Source organism: Antennarius striatus, chromosome 4 (genome assembly GCF_040054535.1).
Source record: "Antennarius striatus isolate MH-2024 chromosome 4, ASM4005453v1, whole genome shotgun sequence".
Lineage (NCBI taxonomy): Eukaryota > Metazoa > Chordata > Actinopteri > Lophiiformes > Antennariidae > Antennarius > Antennarius striatus.
In genome coordinates this window covers 17,023,923-17,045,055 of record NC_090779.1, presented here as the reverse complement: position 1 = coordinate 17,045,055, position 21,133 = coordinate 17,023,923, and the positions used below count along the sequence as shown (strand labels likewise).

At 41.9% G+C, this 21,133-nt stretch overlaps 1 protein-coding gene across 2 annotated transcripts; it reads left to right on the top strand.

The window, feature by feature from the left end:
• The first annotated feature begins 3,919 nt into the window (after window positions 1-3,919).
• On the top strand, window positions 3,920-20,076 carry man2a2 (mannosidase, alpha, class 2A, member 2). 2 transcript variants are annotated; one of them, XM_068312883.1, is made up of 24 exons: window positions 3,920-4,035; window positions 5,154-6,024; window positions 6,407-6,664; window positions 6,767-6,911; window positions 7,744-7,915; window positions 9,411-9,538; window positions 9,861-10,034; window positions 10,757-10,943; window positions 11,367-11,544; window positions 11,796-11,998; window positions 13,431-13,613; window positions 14,369-14,483; window positions 14,581-14,651; window positions 14,768-14,933; window positions 15,850-16,086; window positions 16,326-16,448; window positions 16,699-16,813; window positions 16,965-17,098; window positions 17,849-17,990; window positions 18,301-18,434; window positions 18,692-18,769; window positions 19,217-19,411; window positions 19,496-19,609; window positions 19,910-20,076. In XM_068312883.1, exons 2-24 carry the CDS (start codon window positions 5,893-5,895, stop codon window positions 20,060-20,062), a joined length of 3,537 nt encoding a protein of 1,178 aa, XP_068168984.1. In that variant the 5' UTR covers window positions 3,920-4,035; window positions 5,154-5,892; the 3' UTR covers window positions 20,063-20,076. The 2 variants fall into 2 exon arrangements, with proteins under 2 accessions (XP_068168984.1, XP_068168983.1); XM_068312882.1 differs by lacking the exon at window positions 18,692-18,769.
• The last annotated feature ends 1,057 nt before the right edge of the window (window positions 20,077-21,133 follow it).

Here is a 21,133-nt window from a genome sequence, read left to right as displayed (position 1 = left end):
GCTTTTCTGTAGTTACACAGAGACCGAAGCATTTTTCGGAGAAAGCTACGTATATCCAACAGAAGAAAGGACGTAAATCCCTGCCGTTAAAATCTTAATTGGATTCAGCAGAAAGATTCAGACACATTTCAACACTGTAGACATTACAGAAAGGCAGATCAAATCTCTTGGCAGTGCATGTAAATGAACTGCCCGGGTATTTTTGTACCTTGTTTGGAAGCAGACACAAACAGCACGGTATGATGCAGGACAATATGTGGACACAACAATAATAAATATGTGATTAATATATGCTTCAGTCCTATTTAATGTTATTTATATTTCAAATCGGTGTTCTTTTTAGATCCTCTGTTTCTTATTTATGTTCCTTTATTTTAATTGATTAATGCTTTACTCTCTCTGAGCTTGAAGGCGTCTAGTAGTCATTAAAGATGAGACAGCAGTGTGTGGGGGAGTGAACCTTGCTTCATTGTTTCCTCAAATATAGAAAGAAGCAAGGGGGCTAAAGAAATGTGAATTTTTTTAAAATAAAATTCAGGGGGAAAACCATCTGGATCGGGGGCTTTGGCTGATTATAAAGACGCTAGCGGGAAACCGTGGAAATTCCACTAATCGCTGTGTCAGAAGAAGCCGTATCGGTTCCATGTGTGGGAGACGGACGAAGACGAAGGCCGCTTCGGCGTTACAGTCTGGCCATCTGGGTAGATGCTGGCTCGTGAGTCCAGACCTGGTGAATAAAGCATCTGGGTTCCCCACACGACAATGTGAGGTCCGTCACAATCGAAGAATATAAACCGCTATGTTTGATGAAGACAAAACAGCTCCATAAGTGAGAGACATGGACAAATGTGAAGACCGGACCTAACTCGGCTAGCAGCCCGAACTTCTGGGTAGACACCGGCCACAACTGTACACAAGAAAACGTTTGTTTTCTTGTGTGCAGTGTGTTTGCATTATATGTCAATGGACATTAAACAGAAAATAGAGTATTTTTTGTGGTGACAGCTGTTTATTTGATTCCACAATGCTCCCAGGAGTTCTTGTTCACGTGATTCCTTCTGGCATTGGTTGGGCGCTTGATTGACATGTAGTGGGCGGAGTTAAAACATGACAGCGTGAGATTTGCAAGTGACATTATTCAAATATATAGGTGGGGAAATGATAGCGCATACAACCTCATTCAATTTTATAGGGGCCTCAAATTGGACAGAGAGAGTGGGGTCTATATTGGGGATATCCAAGTTATTAAGAAATTGGATCATATTATCAGAGTTGGGTGATTTCATTTTTAGTTTTTGATTTTGGTTTTAAAACCTATTGATTTTAGGAGTGTCATGAAGAATGCAGTGAAATATGAAACTGTTAATAGCAGCTGCATCCATCAGTAATATGTAGTGGAATAAACACACTTGCTGCTGAAATGCATTAAAGTGAAATACAAGTATATCTCTTCAAGGTCAAAACAAACAAAACGATGGATGGGATTTCTCATGCCTTTCAACCCAGGGATCTGACTCCTTCAGCATGGCAGTCAGGCACCATTGTTGTGTTGGGTCTTTTACTCTGTAGACAAAGACCTTACTTTGGGGCGTTGCCTTCATGTACACCTGTTGAAACTCTCATATTACTATGGCAGCTTGGAGACAATAGTAGAATAACTAGCATGAATAGCTGCTATATACTGTATTTACTAAAGGCTGGGCTTTAGTAAATACATATCCATGGGAGATGAACAGCATGAGAAAATCAAGAGTGGAGCTCCAGTGTGAAACCACAATAAATACCAGCTGAGTAAACATGCGTTCTGTATCACAACATGTTGCTGGAGGAGTTTGTTTAAGAACACAATTTTGTGAGTGCTGTTGTACTACATGGTACAGAACCTATTTTTCAAATCTTGGTATAATACATTTTGATTGGATTTGTAGGGCCAAAAAAGGTTGTCAATGTCTTGTGTCAAGACCAAAAGAAAATATCTGCTCCTGTCCTGTGCAATGCAAACAGATGATTAATTATTAATGCACCAACTCAGATCTTATGTCCTTGAACACACAAAGAGTTGCTGCAAGAGCTGTGGAAACATTGGAATGATGTGACTTACCCATGAGGCATCATTACACGTGTCATTACATCCCTACCAGCCTTTGCAGTTGTTGTTTACCTGCACAGCAATGTTCACTCCTCTGCAGCTGTATGGCCAGCTTTGGCAAATATGTTATATTACTAGAGCCACTTGGACTACAGGCAAGCGGTTCAGGCAAACAGTTGTCAAAATTATCCCTCCACAGCAGTGTTATAAAGTGGGATGGTCACATTATATAATTGAATATTAAACTTATCTTACACTACAATGGAAAGGTTAAACAGACATAATTTGCCTCCATCAAGATTGAAACAAGTTACTTGACACATTTAGTATATCATCAATGGGACTGTACAAATTATTGACACAAAGGCAATCTTTTTCATGTAAATGCACAACAGCACACAGAGGTCAATTATCCTCTGGATTCCGGAGTCTCTGATGTTAGATTAGATAATTCATTTTGCCAATATCACAATTTACTTTATGCCAAGTTATTATATTCTGTGTGGTGTCCTTGCCTTGTTACATAACGGAAGACTGTAGAGCATATGCCTGATTAGGAAATTCCTTTGGCCCTCTTCCTTGTTGAGTGGCGTGGACTTCTGTATTGTGGTCCCTACCTGTCTGTTTAGTGGATGGCAAGACTATGCAATCACAGGTACAACCCATACGATAATGGGCTACAACATTCTTCTCACTGTCTGATTATTCTGCACTGGAAACAAAATACTCCCACACACTATATTTTAGGATTTTCCACGTGCTATTGCAAACACAACACAGCAGTTATTCAGGGTAATGTTTCTGCTATGCTAATATCACTTTGATACCTTGAATTAAGCAAAATATACAGTATATAATTGCAGACAAACATTACTTTGTTTCTAAACTACTGTGTGGGATGTTCCAAATCATAGATTAATTAATTAGATTTGCATATCATAGGTAAGTGGGTATGCTAGGCACAAGGTAACTGGGTGATAAGGTACTGTCAAATGGATCAAGTGTTAAAAAAGTTATGTTCACTCATTGCGTACCGATGTGGAAACACAATTATTTAATTCTGCTTTTATATTATAGTTATTGGCAAATAATGCTATTTATTAGTTGATTTCAATGACAAACAATGACAGATATTACCAAATGTAAGCCTAACATCAAACCACCACTATTATTGACACTTCCGATCTTAACATTATTCAATGCAAACATCTCTATTATTTCGTGGATCATGCTTTACAGCTGTGACCTTCTACTAACACAAAATATAGCCAGACACCTACTCCTGGCAGTGATCCTGAGGAATCTTAAACTACTGCTCATGGACAAAGAACTCCAGTTCTGTAATATTCCAAGGTTTATGAGCTGAAACCACTTTGTTCAAATCTTTCTTACTTTTTTAAAATTATTATGGGATAGAAGTCGGGTGCCTGTAACAGCCCCTTTGGAAAGTTTCAGAACGTTTTCTAAAATCTTAATTTGGTTATTGCTGACATCAGATAAATACTATATATTTTATTTAATCCCATGTGCAATGGTTGTTTACTATTGCAAAATTGTATATATTTATATGTGTTATGTAATTAACATTGAAATTATGCTGACGTTACACAATTTAAAATAAATTTGAACACAAATTAATTAATTATATTAAGGCAATAATGATTCAGTAATATACAGATTTATGCTGCGTTGCAAGCAATCGTATACACACACTACACAGAGTTCTTATTGTAGAAAAGGTGATGAATTTATTTACAGTACGTACATGTAAAGCAGCCAGTCAATTGTTGACTGACGCGCAGCACCTCGTTTCCCAGAAGGCTTTGCAGCAGCTCAGAGGCGCTAGCTGCTAAAATAGCTGCTTCAGTTGGTAATCTGTCATCCTGGAGCTAGCAGCACACACGCTGCTTGGCTCTACAATCTTCCGGATTACAGTCCGTTGAATGGTAACGTCAGATTTTCTTCGTTTTGTTCACAAATAGACAAGGTCCTAAGGTCGTCATGGGATGTTCGATGAGGTTTAGGTGGAAAGTGGATGCAGTGAAATATCAGTCGCGCATTGTCTTAATGTTATCAAACCAATACTTGCTACCGTCTGTTATGTTGGGATTAAACCTGACATGCAGGGCATCGTTTTCACGGATACACAACGACATGTGCGACTATTTCTCTACACATATTTCTGAGTAAATGACAATCCTCATAGTAACGCTGTTCGACTCGTAAAGCAGTCGAGTTCATGTGATAACTCAATTTAACGTCTTGTAGCTAGCGCTAGCATGTCCATCTGCTTCGTCGTATGTAATCAGATAATATTAAAGGTGCTGGCATTATTTAAGCATGAAGGAGTACTTGAACGGAGCAGATAAAATAAATAGAAATATATATGTATAATAAGCTGTAGGGTATAGGCGCTTAAGTCGGACAGCATTCAAATGAGGATATCTTAGTGCTCTGAAGTTTGAAGCAACGCTGATATCTTGCTAGCGTCCCACGCAGACCAAAAGTCAAAGTCAATATTTAACACTGAGTCAATAACCCGAAGAACGTTGTTTATCTAGAAGTTTAGCAAAGAGCATGAACGTGCAGGATTATTCTCTATGAAGATACAATCAGCTAGAGTGGACTGAAGCCCCTGCTAACCCAACCTGTCATGTTGAATTTATTCATCATTTGTGGTCCATATGGTTGTAGTTGTACTCATTTTGTCACAGACAGTGAGACTATTTTTCAGTCAGACTGAGCAAATGTAAATGTTGTGTTATTAATCCAACAATCTGCTAATGCTAAAACAGTCCCAGGCTGAGAAGTGAGCGGATTATGTCCTGTTGGATTTGTTCACAGGGAGAAACAGGAACACCTGTTAGTGTTGTGAAGAAACACAGGCCTCTCAGCTTGATCCCTAACCCCCTATCCATGACTTTAGTTGCCAGATGACACAAATAGTTTCTTCCTTTTCCCACATTGATCATTTGACCCAGTGTTAGTTGGTCATTTGCAGCCCTTGTTTTGAAAACTGAATGCATATTTTACATGCTTCGTTAATTAAAACCTTTCCCAACAGCTAAAGAAGATCCTCCAAGTTGTAATCAAGGACAGATGTACTATCCACGTTGCCACGGTGGATATGGTGTCACACTTGAGAAGGGGATGTCATTTGTATCACTTTTCTGCGTTGGGCAGGTTTGATAAAACATGTTGGTGCGTTAAGCCAAGATATTTTTTTCCTTGCCTTTTTCTTTACACTGTATGGAGCTTAAAGTGTGAATGGTGACAGCACTGGAGGACAAGTGAACAAAAGGTCTGCACTGGAAGACAAGACGGTGTTGTGGGAGTGGATACTGGACCAAGAGGGCAGTTCCACAACGACACATATCATGCTGCAGGAACACTAGGGTCCCTGTGTGAGACCCCCTCTTTTTGGCGCTTGTTTTTTTTTTTTCTTATTCTGCAGCCTGATCGATTTTGGATGGTTGAGAACAAGGGCAACTTTGAAGGAGCCCACCGGTGGCTGTGGTTTGGCCAGAGCTGACAAACTGCTTGCCAGCTATTGCTGATTTAGTGCTTGCCAGCTATTGCTGTAGCATTCTTCATTTTGGTCTCCAGTATGGTGAATGGAGGCTGGAGGCATTGCAGCAGTAAAACTGAACCCTTAATACTTGTGTAGCAGATTACATTCCATCATTTTCCCTGTACTGCGAAGGATTGCATTCAAGCTTTCAAAAACCTTTTCCTTTGCTGGGGAAAAAAAACAACTGAGTCAAGGTCATTTTTTAAATTTTGGGAAAAGACTGTGCCAGAGGATGAAGCTGAGGAAACAGGTGACGGTGTGTGGAGGAGCCATATTCTGTGTGGCTGTATTCTCGCTGTATCTCATGTTGGATCGAGTCCAACATGACCCCGCAAGGCGACAGAATGGCGGGAACTTTCCACGGGTAAGAAAAATGACTGTAGTTGTACGTTTTTAATCTTTTTGTTTATGTGATGGACGTGTAAAGATTTTGCTTAAGCCAGATTTTGTTTACATTAGTCCTTTTTCAGCCTGTAACTCAAGGAGTAGTATGTATTCTTTGTGTGAACATTCCAAATGTAAATTTTCATGTCAAGTCACAAACCTTTCACAGAAGCTTGAGGGCTCGTCAATTCCAAACTGCTTTTAGTCATGGCTGAATAAGGAGATGTTTGAGTACTCTTATTTCCAGTCGTATAACACATGTTTGTTCATTGTAACAGAGAGAAGAAGAATGTGGGTGTAGTTTGCACATGTTCCATGATGTTGGACAGCTGTGTGAGAAGTATTTCTGTATGCTTTTTTAGAGCCAAATCTCAGTTCTGCAGAACCGGATAGAGCAGCTCGAGCAGCTCCTGGAGGAAAACCACCAAATCATCAGCCACATAAAGGACTCTGTGATGGAGCTCACAGACACAGGAGCTGTGTCTCCCAGTGGCCACCTGCCATTCAGGAGTGCCAATGGTTCCTGGGTCCTGCCGTTCGATGGGCGCCCCAGTTTCTTCGCTGTTAAGCCCCAGGATTGCCAATTTGCTGCAGGCAGTCCTGGTGAAGCAGATGTTCAGGTAAGCTCAATACAAGGCTAATTTGTCCTTGTTCTCAAATTTTCTACCGTCATTTCTGTCTTGTTTTTGGTGAGCAAATGCTGAGTTTACGTTTCATCTCAGATGCTGGACGTATACTCTCTACTCAAGTTTGACAACCCTGATGGTGGCGTGTGGAAACAAGGCTTTGACATAACTTACGAACCTGAAGAGTGGGACAGCGAACCGTTGCAAGTGTTTGTGGTCCCTCACTCTCACAATGATCCAGGTGAGTTGTTTAAAACATGCTGAATAGCCACAAACAATGAAAGTACAAAGATATTTGGAATGGAAAATTGTAGCTTTTTCTAGGGATGGATTAGCTGAGATTATATTTTTGACTGACATTTCCATTAAGCATTTTTAGCAGCCTGTCACATGCTTGTTAACTTGACAGTTATATGATATGAGAGGTAGCAGAAACCTGCACATTTGTCCTTAATCTTTTGAAATAATAGGTTTCATTTTGTGTGGCATTTGTTTAACGTCAGCTGTAAATGTTTTGTTTCTTTTTTACACACACACACACACACACACACACACACACACACACACACACACACACACACACACACACACACACACACACACACACACACACACTGTCACATGTGTGAGTTCCAGTTCTCTTTAATATTTCCACTTCTGTGTTGCTGCTCATGATGGAACTTGAGAAGGATGTGGAACTGTGATTTCTGTGAAATATTTTAGCCAAAAATATGAGCTAAATATTTTGCATGATGTTTATGGACTGTAATATTATAGTCTGTTGTACTCTGTTGGGTATTCACCCTGCTTTTCAGTCACTTTCTTTGAAACCACTCTGCTAAATAGCTTTTTGAGGGGAAGAGCTGTACTTGAATAAAATATGAGTTTTATTTTTGATCCGTGGCAGCATTTTCCACAGGATTTAGTCTCCTACTTGCTCTGCCATCTTGTCTTTGTATCAGCCAGTAAGATAAAGGCAGGACTGTGTGTTGTTTCAAACATAGTCCAACTAATAGTGGAAGGTTGGCCAGCTTTTGTGCAAATTGCTCATGACTAGAATCATATTTTTTTAGGTTGGATCAAGACCTTTGACAAGTACTTCACCGACCAGACGCAGCATATATTGAATAACATGGTGGTGAAGCTAGCAGAAGATCCTCGCAGGAAGTTCATCTGGTCTGAGATTTCCTTCTTCTCCAAGTGGTGGGAGACTGCAGATATACACAAGCAGGAGGCTATGCGCAAGTAAATCACTGCTTTGAGATGCATACAGCTTTCCATGTACCATATTTTCTGCACTATAAGGCGCACCTAAAAGCCTAATATTTTCTCATAAACTCGTAGTGTGCCTTATAATCCGGTGTGTCTTATATATGGATTAATATTCATATTAATATTGGTTAAAAACACGATCGCTGAAAAAAAGCCGGCAGTCTGGCCACCAGTCATGCCGCACTCCACCACCAGAGGAGCCCCCTCACAAGGCACTCGGGCCTACGCCCCCTAACAACGGTAGTCAAGGGGCGTCACCGAAGTCCCGGCTCTGACTGAGCTGCTCTCAGACGGTAGAGCAGACTGTAGGAGCACCGGTGATTACGTAGCAAAACATAAGGAACTTTAAACAATTCTATTAATAAAGTTTGACTGACTGACTGATCTCAGTATTTCCTAACTATTTGGCATCGGAAATAACCCACTTTAAACTTAATTGGTCTTAAAAATGCCATTGTGCTGGAATCTAGTGAGGGTCCATTCTATTAGTCTGTGGAAACACACGGAGAAACTGGCATAAAGGTGAATGAAAGACCCTCAAAGCTGAACTTCCAGCCTTTTCTGAAATTTCAAGAGCAGAGTCACTGCTAGACAAAGGTGCCAACGGGTGTGCTGCAATTGATTTACAAATGTAGTTGATAGCTCTGGGGGGGCGGCGGAGGGGCACATTCAGGCTTGTGTATTCTGTCTGCAGTGACGTGCTGTGAGATTCACGGCGGTTAGACACCGACGTTAAAGTCAGTTCTAGGAGTAAAACAGCATCATATTTGCCAGTAAATTAGCAGCCTGACATTAAAAACTAGTTAAAAAATTGTTTAGGACACACAGCAGCAAAAAGCTGCACCTCACCTCCGACTGGACTACCGATCGATCGAAACAATATCAATAAACGAAGACTAACGTCGGAGCTTAAATATCTGCTTTGAACTTCAGATCAGGAAATAATCCGCTCTGTTCACACTGACTGCACTCATAATGAATTTAAACCAGTTTTTAATGTCAGGTTTTTTAATATGCGTGTTGACTTCTTTCTAAGATGGCCAAGTGATCAAGTGATCAGGTTTCCTTGATAAGGCTCAGAATGGCTTATTGACATAACAATAGGGGCCATTCAAAGGTAGTCAGGAAGTCATGAATGCAATCATGACTTGCCTGAGCAGCGTGGCTCTGTCTAGTGGACGGATTGCGCAACTACAGCCGGTGCAGTTTATCAAATAAATTTTATTTATTTTTTATTGTGTGCGCCTTATAATCAGGTGCACCTTATAGTGCGGAAAATACTGTAATTGCCCTCCTAAATCTGGGAATTGGTTTTGATGTCTTTGATGCTCGCTTCTTTAAATCCAGTATTTTACTCAATGGGTGGTATTCAGATTCCTCTAAAAATAGCTTCTCTGGTTAATAAGACCCTCCTTCTTAACGCCTGGATTATCGTCACCTTGTCTTCCTTATCCTCTCTGTTCGACAGACTGGTACTTGGAGGGCAGCTAGAGATTGTGACTGGAGGATGGGTGATGACGGATGAAGCCAATGTTCATTACTTTGCCATGATAGACCAGCTCATTGAAGGACATCAGTGGCTGGAGAGAAATCTAGGTACACAAGCAATCTGAAATGTTTACACGGGCCATTTCATTTATATCACTATGAATAACGCTTAAGATGTGCTTTTTCTTTTCATCATATTTGAGGATTCTTGCCCCTTGCTTCACTATATTTAAGGCTAACGTAAGTCTCTCAGTGCGTTATGGTAAAATCTGAGCTTGTCATTCCTAGTTCAGCTGGCGGGGAATCTCACCCAGTGGGGGGTAAAATACTTTCTGCTACTTTCAGGGCTCCCTGCTGAGGAGAATTTTGCAAAACATGTACCCCCCTTCCTTTGAAATGATTATAAACTTGCCTCGTCTTGCTTTCATAGGTATAACTCCTCGCAGTGGGTGGGCGGTGGACCCTTTTGGCCACAGCGCTACAATGCCCTTTCTGCTGAAGAGGGCCAACCTGACCAGCATGCTCATCCAGAGAGTCCACTACTCTATAAAAAAACACTTTTCCTCCACCCGCAGCCTTGAGTTTATGTGGAGGCAATCCTGGGGTGAGTGGAGCAGAGCCAGCAGTGCCATCTGATTCAAGTGCTTATCTTTGTTGAGCTCATTGCGGAGTGAGTCATGCCACTTTAGCTTTTTTTAGAACAACACAAAGTGTGTTATTGTCTCGAAGGATTTGTCTCCATGATTATTTGTTAATGAATTAAACGTTTACAGATACTTGATTCTTCATTGGTTTAAAATGAAAAAAAAAAGAAGAAACATTTGATCTGAAACAGATAACAGAGATGATCAGTTTCCTGTATTAATTTTGGGTTTGTTTGTATTGTGTACATTTTGCTGCAGTAACCAGTGTGAATTTTGGTGGTCCTTTCAGAAATATGGGTTGTGACCTTAAAATGGCAAGTCTTCAGTAACTCGTTGGCTGCCAGCGCTTTGTTGCAATTGATCACCTTCAGTCGACTTTCTCCGATGCTCCGAACATTTATTGGTGCTTTCAGCCTGAGCCCTGACATACACAAAAGTTGTTGCATCGTAAGCTGCCGCACTTCTTTCCTTGATTTGCTATCCGTGCCCCACCCCTTCCCGTTGAAAAACACAATTGACGTCTATAGATGTCATTGACAACCAGTGAGTTAAGGGCACTGGTGTCATTATCACAACAGAATATACCTTTTTGTGCATTTTAATCTGATACTTTTGGAGCAGCGCTCGACAACGGATGTCTCTCATGCCAAAGGTCTGCTTTCTCTTTTTCACTGCTCGACAGACACAGGATCGAGCACGGACATCTTTTGCCACATGATGCCTTTTTACAGCTATGACGTGCCTCACACCTGTGGGCCTGACCCGAAGATCTGCTGCCAGTTTGATTTCAAGAGGTTACCAGGAGGTCGGATAAACTGTCCGTGGAAAGTTCCACCGAAAGCTGTGGTTGAGGCCAATGTAGCAGAGAGGTGAGACGCGTGGTGGTCGACTATCTCTGATTCTGTTGTTAATGCAGTGGAAATGGCTTTTCTGTCTGTTCGTGTTTATTCATCAGTTAATTTCATTATAGGTGTCCAATAACTTCAGAAATTTAATCCATGACATAGTGATGATCATTTAAATCATTCATTCTGCAAAGAACCAAACATTCTGAGTCTCCTGCTCCTCAAGTGTCCTGCATCAGTCGTCTTGCATGTATTCTGATTTAGTTTTGAATATCAACCCCGTTGAGCTGCTTTCGTAGAAGAACTTTCCAGAAGACATATTCCACTGCTTAATGGAAAACACCTGCTGGGCTGTATCCTACAATATTGGCAGAAGGGGTTAAATTTTGATGCCAAGAAATGTGCCCTCAATGTTTCCCCCTGTCAACCTTCCTCTCTCTCAATCAGGGCAAACCTACTCCTGGATCAGTACCGTAAAAAGTCAAAACTGTACCGCAGTAAGATCCTCCTTGTCCCCCTGGGAGATGACTTTCGCTATGACAAGGCGCTGGAGTGGGATCAACAGTACATCAACTACCAGAAGCTGTTTGACTACATGAATTCTCACCCAGAGCTACACGTACAAGTGAGGGAATAATTTGTCAACTGTCAGTGTTGCCTTTTTCGATGTTCTTGCGCTTCTCGGCGGAACCTTTCTTGTGATAATGAATCATGCAGAGATAGTTTAACTTGCCGACAGAGCGGAGAATCTGTCACATTTCATTGGAGGTGCCATGCGAGATGAAAGGCGCATGCATATCTCTGGGAATTTATTTATTTGTTTTAGCTGCGGTTGAGTGAAGAATGTATTTCTTGTCTGTCTGGCTGCTTATCCAGGCTCAGTTTGGGACTCTGACTGACTACTTCAACGCTGTATACAAAGCACATGGCGTGGCCCAGGGGTCCAGACCAGCAGACTACCCTGTGCTTAGCGGAGATTTCTTTGCCTATGCAGACCGTGAAGACCACTACTGGACTGGTTATTTTACCTCTCGACCCTTTTACAAGAGCTTGGATCGCGTTATAGAGTCACACCTCAGGTGAGAGAGATTCAGTCACACATCACTGATGCCTGCAGTGTGCACTGCTTTAAAATACTATAGCTTTATACACAGAGATTGCGTGGCAGCACCACCACAAAGACACTTCTCTATGACACCCATTTTTGTTTGCACTCGATAATGGCGATGAAAATAACCCTGTTCAGACAGCGCTTTCGTTCATGGCCTGAAACAACTTTATTCTGCCCAGCAGTTAATTTGAACACAATGTGGGAGTAATGGGGTGTCAGTTTGTTCCAACTTGGTGATGCCTGTGGAAGTAGTAACAGCACTGAAACAGGCATTTTGTCTGACTAGAGGGGGATGTTGTAGTTCTATGCTGGGGTGTCGGTCCTAGCCTGGGGGATATCCCAATGTGGAAGCAACAGAAGTCCATTATAATAAGCCCACAGGATGACCTTTAATTGGGGAGATGGTGAACTACGCCTGATTTTACTCTTGTTAATGTGTGAAGCTGACATGGTAAGAACACTCACACCAAGGTGAAGTTATAATGTAAGTCTTAGAGAGGCTAATGTTACGTCCCTGTTATGACGTCTGACCTTATACTATGCTCAAGAGGTTCAAGAACTCCTGGACTTCACTGTCTTCCTAATTTGGAGTCATTTTTGATCGATTTTTCTTTTTAATTGTGTAAGCTTCTAACTGCTATGAGTGCTTTTTAAATCTCCAGCTAATCACTCATATAGTACATCATCAAAATGTCAGCGAGCCATTCTGTTCTTCTAGTTTGTCTTTGCACAAAGACCAAAATGTTGCTTCCAGTTCAGAAGAAATGGCAATTAATAAACTAAATGTTTTCTATAAATATTTTTCTAAAACATTGGAAGCCTTTTTTTTTTAAACAAAATGAATCATTTGCATACAGAGTTAGTCAAACATTTCAATAAAGTCTAAGAACATACCTATGTACATAATTTTTAAAAGTATGAATTGGTTGCTTGCCAAGCACTTTTTACCTTTTCCTCACAGCTATGAACAAGGCAGTCACAGACTGCAACATCCAGCGACACCCTTGAATTCAAAGTTTTACCCTGACCTACTTGCGTAGCTCAGAGATCAAAGCTAGTGTTTTTATCTATGGTCTTACTCACACTGGCCTTCTCCCTCGTCTTTCTACTTTATCCAGTTCCTGAGAGAACAAAAGTTGAAATTTGACTTTGACCTAGCTTTCTCGAGGTCAAGGTCATCATCTCATTTTCTTGGTGGACTAACGAACGGACGAACACTGAGAATTATAATACATCACCACTTTGAAGCAGGATGTAACAATTAAACTGAAGACAAAATTCTTCTGGGATGCTTTCCAAACTTTTAAAAATCACCCGCCATCCTAAAACAATGTGGTTATTTAAGCTGCTTTGCTAATTAGATGAAGCTATTTATTGTCCTCTCTTCAATCTCCTTCCAGGGGGGCAGAGATCCTCTACAGCCTGGCAGTTGCAAACGCTCGACACGCTGGAATGGAAGGGCGTTACCCAATTTCAGATTATAGCCTGTTGGTGGATGCCAGGCGATCTGTTGGGCTTTTTCAGCATCATGATGCTATCACTGGTACAGCAAAGGAAAATGTGGTCATCGACTATGGCAACAAGTAAGGATCTGATAAGCGATGTTGGCATGTGTTTCAGATTGAATATATACTGTACAGTATATATACAGTATACTGTATATATACATATAGTATGTATATATATGTATGTATGTACATATGTATGTATATATGTGTATATATAATATGTGTGTGTGTGTATATGTATGTACATACAGTCAAACCTCGGTTTTCGAACGCTTCTGTTCTCGACCAAATCGGTTTTCGACCAGAAAATCCGAGAATTTTACGTCTCTGAACTCGATCAAAATCCGGCTCTCGACCAAACCGAATGAAGCCGAGCGTACCTGAACGCGACTCACTCGGGAGCCGAGTGAACTGCCCAGGATGCTTCCTCCGTAGCGCATTCATGTTCAAAGTTCGATAGGATATCTTTTATTAAAATAAAACAGTGTATTTTTCTACGCCTTTTTATTTATGGTAAACAGTATACAGTGCAGTTTATGGTGTAAAATAGTTTAAAAAAATAAAAAAAAATAAATACAAAATAAAACAAACTTAGAAAAAGTTGTTTTTTAGACCTGGAAGGGATTAAAATTATTTACATTAATTATAATGGGAAAAATATATATGTATAAAATATATATATAGGCACTAAATTTATGATAGATAAAAACTGCCTCCTTTTGCCTCATGTCTGTGGCTTTATATTAGCATGTTAATACTTTGAAGCATGACTGATTATAGTCTTCTGTGAGTGCTGCAGTTAAGAATTCATTCTTTTGCTTTCTATAAAGATTACTGCGCTCCCTCATCGGCCTGAAAAGAGTAATCATCAATGCTGCCCACTTCTTGGTGATGAAGAATAAAGAGTTTTATCGCTTCTACCAAACGGAATCCTTCCTGGAGACGGTAAGAGGAAATGTGGAGTAATTGCATGAAAAACCTGTGTTTAAGTGCTTGTTCGGGCATTCAGTGTGTCTTCTGTTTTGTTTTTTTGTTTCTGCAGGATGACAGACGTGCTACTCAAGACTCGCTGCCTCAGCGCACACTAATCGAGCTAGACCCAGCAGGACCGAGGTATTATCAGCATCCCCTCGCTCTTTTCATCTACGCTGCCTCCCCTCTCGGCGTCTCCTCTCCCATCTTCTTCCTCTGATTGCTCCCCCCCCCCATCAAACCTGTTCTTTACGTAGATACATGGTCCTGTTCAACCCCATCGAGCAGGAGCGGCTGTGTGCGGTGACTGTGTTGGTCAACACGGTTAAAGTGCGGGTGCTTACGGAGGATGGTCAGACTCTCCCCGTGCAGCTCAGTGCTCAGTGGAGCTCTGCCAGTCAAATGAGCGCAGAAGTGTTTGAGGTAAGTACTGGCAGCAGTTGTTTAATGTGGTTGAGAATGGACGTAAAGCCTTGTTGGGAATGACCGCTGCTTATGCAAGAAAAAAAAAACTCCCGAGGGATATTTATGAAGGTTGATAAATTGCCTCAAGTAATATAACTTGAGTCTGTGCCTGCTGGGGCTGAAGACTATAAATTTTACACCTCATCGCTGCTCGAGGCTACTAGAATGTTGTATAGCAGAGCACACCTGAGCTTCTGACAGAACCGACAGGGGGTCAAGTTGCCCTGGGGGTTATGTAGGTAGCAGGTTTTCACAGGGAAGGCAAATACATATTTTAATAAGGGTTATGTCTGGTGCAAGTGGTAGAGACAGATCGCTGCTATGGCTATGACTTTAAATTAATTTCACAATTATGTCTAACTGAATGAGTGTGAAGTAAGTAATACACTATAACTAGACTTTGAATAAGGAGCCCTCAGAGTTATAGTTGTTACGGGTTTTATCCCTTTTTTCAGTGTTTCTTTTGGTTCTTCTTACCCCCCCCCCCACAACAAAAAATAAAAACAGTCCAAGTTGAAGCAGAACAAATTGTATATTGATTGCGCAGTAATAACAAAAAGCTTCCCATCAATATCAAGAACAGCCCTGCTGATTCATTTATTATGCGTAAATAAAATTCCCCAGCCAATAATAATGACTCAAAATGAGAAATCTATTTTCAATGACGCTATCTTTCATCTCGCTTTAATTACAGCACGCTGCCAATGTTTAAATGCTTTTAGCTAATAAAGAATGCGTTACGGTCAACACTCATCATTAAAATTAGCGAGCAGAGCCAAGCCAGAGGCTGTAAAACACAAGCTTTTAGGGTTTGTTCACATTTTTAATTGCAACGATGATGTAGTTTATCACCATTCTTTGACCCTCCATCTAGGCAACATTCATGGTACGTCTGCCACCTCTGGGCCTGGCTGTGTTCCATATTTATGAGTCCCCCGACTCGCCCATGACGCTCCGCTCCGACACCCTGCTGCGGCTGCCTGGCCGGGGCGTCACTGCTCGAGCTGGGGACCCACTTCCTGTCCGATCTCAGCAGTCCGACTCTCAGACGTTCTACATCAGCAGTCAGTCTCTGATCCTGGGCTTCTCTGGAACCACTGGCCTGCTGGAGGTTTGGTTTACACCAACTTCTGTCTGAATTAAGTTCAAAAACTTTTGTGATGTTTTCACTTCGATCTGTCAGAGAGAGAAAAAAACCATGAGCACCACATCTCTGTAAATCTGGCCTGTATTATCAAAGTGAACATGGCATGTGTTGTTGCTCTTGAAAAATCCTTTCATCTCCTCTCTTAATTTGTTTTTTTTTTCTTGCTCTGCATGATTCCTCTTCAACTGCTTTTTGATCTGCAGAGTATCAAACGCAAGGATGATCATGAAGAAGTGAAGGTTCAAATGCAATTTATGGTTTATGGCACCCGTCCCTCCAAAGACAAAAGTGGCGCTTACCTCTTCCTGCCTGATGGAACGGCAAAGGTATTCTGTCAGTTGGTGTATTTTGATGTTTGCCTGCTTGTGAATTCTGTCATTGCATCATGCTTGGCTGCTCGGGGCAAGTAAGCAGGCAGACTGTGTGCTGCTTCATGTTTTCTTGAAACACCACTGAGTGTCAGGGCCTTGTTTTCATGCTGTAATCTTCTGTTGTTTCCTAAAGCTTTTTCCAGTGTTCTGGAAAGTTTTAGCATTTCATTCTGCTCTCTTTCACTTTGCCTGTTCGTCCTTTCAGCCTTACAATCAGAAAGAGCCCGCTGTGGTGCGTGTTGTGGAGGGGCCTCTCTTCTCAGAGGTGGTGGCGCACTACCAACATTTCCAGCAGACCATTCGTATACACAACGTGCCAGGTACGTGACAACATGCGTGACAAAATGTCAATGTGTGTATCAATTGGGTACTCTTCCATCAGTTGCGTTTCTTCACACGACAGTAACATTTACAGTCAGGATTGTGAGATCACATTTCTCAGTTGTCCTGTTGATGATTTTGTTCTGCCAGGGGTGGATGGGCTGTCTGTGGACATCAGCACCATGGTAGACATCAGAGACCAGACCAATAAGGAGCTGGCGATGCGACTGGTCACTAACATCCAGAGTGGGGATGTCTTTTACACAGATCTCAATGGCTTTCAGGTCAGTTCCATCATTTGCAATCCACAAAGTAAGAAACACAAGGGAAACGTTCATCTGTAATTATAGGAGGGGTTGTACACAATCACAAGGGTATTTCTAAAAATTTAAGAACTAACTGACAATATAATTGTATTGGCAGTATAGTAGTATGTTTTATGTTTAATTATTATCGCTCCTTACTATACTGTTGAGATGTGTCATTTTCTAGGTGGCACAATGTTGTCGTGGTCTTGTAACAAAAAAATATTCTGGGTTGCCATCATTTTTGTGTGGAATCTGCATGTCTCACAGTCTCAAAGCAGGCAGTGTAGGCAAATTGGAATTAGTGACTAAAATTAAACTGGCAGCCAGCCCAGGGTATAACCCGCCTCGCTCCCAGTGTCCGATCCGGTCCACTTGTGAAACATAATTCTAGAAATTTGATGGATGGGTGGTTGGTGGCGCTGATGCTTCACTGCAAAAAGATTCCAGGTTCAATTCCATCCTGTGTGGAATTTGTATGTTCTCCGCATGTCTGCATGATCTCCCACTTCTAAAAACCTTTAGTTTAGGTGAACTGGTCACACCAAATTGTCTCTCGGTTTGAGCGTGTGCGTGTCTGTTTGTCTTTTGTGTGGCCCTGCGATAAGTTGACGTCTTATCAGGGGTGTACCCCACCTCTCGCCTGTAGTTTGCTGGGACCACAATAGTCTTTCCGACAAGAACATTGATGGATGTACTGACATCATGCTGTTTGATGTCTTCTTGTAGATGCAGCCCCGTCAACACTACCTAAAGCTCCCCCTGCAGGCGAACTTCTACCCCATGCCCAGCCAAGCGTACATTCAGGACAGCCACCACCGCCTCACGCTGCACACAGCTCAGTCTCTGGGTGTGAGCAGCTTGGAGAGTGGTCTGTATTTCATTGTTTTATTTAATGCTTTTCCATGTTGTTTTTTTAAATTAAGTTATTCCTGAAATCCTTTTATTTTTCATATATTACAGTTTCAGTAGTTTATTTCTTTCTGTCTTCAATCTTGAGGATTTCAGGAATAAAAACTGTTTATACGAATAATGTATTGAGCTAATCCTTTTATCATCCACGTGACTTATGGAGGCCTTTTATAAAGGGAACATATGGAGCTGTGTATTTTGTTTCAAAATTCAGTCCACCAGTTTGTGTGTGAATGCTGTTGTTCACGCTCATGTTTCTCCTCCCTCAGGCCAGCTTGAAGTGATCATGGACAGGCGGCTGATGCAAGATGACAACCGTGGACTGGGTCAGGGCTTGAAGGACAACAAGAAGACCATCAACCATTTCCGGCTCCTACTGGAGAGGAGATCTACAGGAAACAAGGTCAGGAAAATGTCGACAAAGGCAGCTAATGTATTTTGGTCAGGTTCCCTTGAAAATTCCTTCACACCACATCTGACTCTGTGGAGCTAAATGAATCAAATCTGTGGAGCATGAGTGTTATGTCCTTCATGCTGTGCTTATTAACCCCTTTAGTTTTATTTTAGCAGTACTAATTAACACTCCATCTGTTTTATTTGTTGTTGCTATTCTCTTTTCTCCGACTTCCTTCTCTTCCTTTTCCACTTCATTACCCTCAGTATGACGGCATCTTTGCCAAACTCTCTTCCTTCTTTCATTCATTGCTCTCCAAAATCTTGAGTGGCGGAGTTCAAGAGGTAACGTTGCTGTGGCAACAGCGAGGGTGCTTGATAGCTGACATTAGTGTGTGCTGTACCTTTTTTTTTTTTTTTTTTGCTTTCCTCCACCTCCGTAGACATTTCCAAACCAGTCCATCTTTATGACGGTGCAGTTGAAAGCAACAAATTGTATCATTTGTTAAGTAGAACATTGACAGAGAGTGAACAGCATCAGCTGATTTGTTGCAACTTCATCCCGATTATCATGAACAGTTTTAACACAGAGCTGCTGGATGATGAAACTGCATCACAGCGCTGTGTGTGTTAGAAGCCAAATATGGATCGATTAGCGCTGTCTGTATTAGAGATGAATCGTAGCTCATACTGATTAGAGCCTATTCCACATGTAGTGTAGCAGTTGCAAAATAATGACTCACTAATGTTGCATCAGTGTCGCTTAATTGATATGTTTCTGCCCTCCTACAGATGATGGACAGTACAACAAATAGCTTCCCATCTATACTCAGTCACATGACCAGCGCCTTTCTGAACCAAGAGGTCTTGGCGCTGCCCGTCCTGCCCAAAAGGCGTGGCGTCCCTCCTCTGCAAACCTTCGCCCCTCTCAAGTCCATCATGCCCTGCGACTTCCGTCTGGTGAACTTGCGCAGCATCCAGAGCCAGGTGATGAAACAGAGTAGCAGCGCTGACTCGCTTTAACTCTGCCGTATTGACTCAACCTGATTGTCTTTGCATGTGCCTGAGCAGGAAGACCCACTCTCTCCGTCTCCCTACACGGCATTGCTTCTTCACCGACTGGCTCTGGACTGCGGCCTGGAAGCTCAGAACCTGGCCTTCAACTGCACCACCACCCAGGGACAGGTCGGGCGGAAACACACGCATCATGTTTTCAGATTATAAAATGAAGACTTCTTCTCTGATTTTCAGTTGGAAAGAATTTAAATCAACAAATTAAATCTTTTTTTTTGTGTTTCTGTAAATTAACAAGGGTCGTTCTGTACAAAACATTTTTACTTCTCTGGAATATTTTCAAAATCTGTTGTTGCTCCTTTGACTTATTTTTCTGAATTCTATCTTCATTAAAAACTAAATTTGACATTCCCTAACCACCTCGTGGGTTTGTAACACCCTTTTCCTGGCCTTCTGTCTCTCTCTTTGCAGCTGAGCATATCCGGGCTGTTCAAGAACCTGGACCTGCAGCTGCTCCAGCCCATGTCTCTGACTCTGATGCACTCCAGGACGCCTCTGGCCAATGACTCCATGATCAGCCTGGATCCCATGGAGATCTCTGCCTTCAAGCTAAAACTGCGCTAAGAACCAATGTTGACTAATTGAATCAGTAAAAATAGACCGTGCTCCTTGGACCAAGAGTCAGACCCATGGAGGGGGCCAACGACAGGCAGCAGTGGATCTGTGTTTTGTCAAATAGAACCACAAAGACTTCAAATCGGAGACCAAGGGTCCACTGTAACGGGACTGACTGCACAGCAGGGGGGGGCAGCCGCTAGCTGTCACTGGACATCTCTTTGGGTGAACCCGGAGCGCTTTCAAAACGTAAACAACTGCCAGAACTGATCTTCAGACACAACAGGGGACCTGTCGTCTCTGAAATCTCATTGAGTTCTGCTTTGTAAGAACTTGTGTCTTTTTCTATACTTGCTCCATCCCAGAGAGAACTACTGAATGTAAATATCGAGGAAGGGGCTGGGTTGGGTTCGTGCCACATCAGAGTGCAATTTCCAAAGCTTTATTTGGTGTATGGGTATTTCATTTTCTTTCTGTTCTCAGTGAAGATGACGCGTCACAGCAATTTCATTTTTTGTGCCCATTGATATAACGTTGACTGCAGGTTTTGATTTTATTTTCCCCCCGACAGACTTGAATGCAGCCAAGAGAATGTGGGTGTGTGTATGCGTGTTTGTGTGTGGATGTGTGGGTGGTCGGTCTCTTCATCTCAACTCATGAGGAGGCCGTCTCTATTATACTGTTGTGTATCTGAACACCAGAGCTCCATGCCGCTCACGATGCAAATACAATGCGATTATTAGTGTTATCAGATGATCCGTCACCTTCTGTTGTGTTGGCAACTGTTCTGAAAACTTTCTCCGTTTCCCTGCGCTTCCTCTTTGCTGATGACAAACTGTTGGAAGGTCTGTGCATTTCAAACCTCCCAGTTCTTCATTCCTGGCTGGTTTTGTTCCCCACGCTGTGTGCAGTAGAAGACAAGACAAAGACTATACCTCATGTGCACCATATGGCAGATATCAGCATGAGTGTGTCTGTAGAGTTAGAGTTGTGTGAGTATCAGGGTTACAGTGTGTGCTATCAGGGACCATTCATTGTGCTGTTGGGTGCCATCCATTAGTCTGGCCGTCTGTGCCGAGC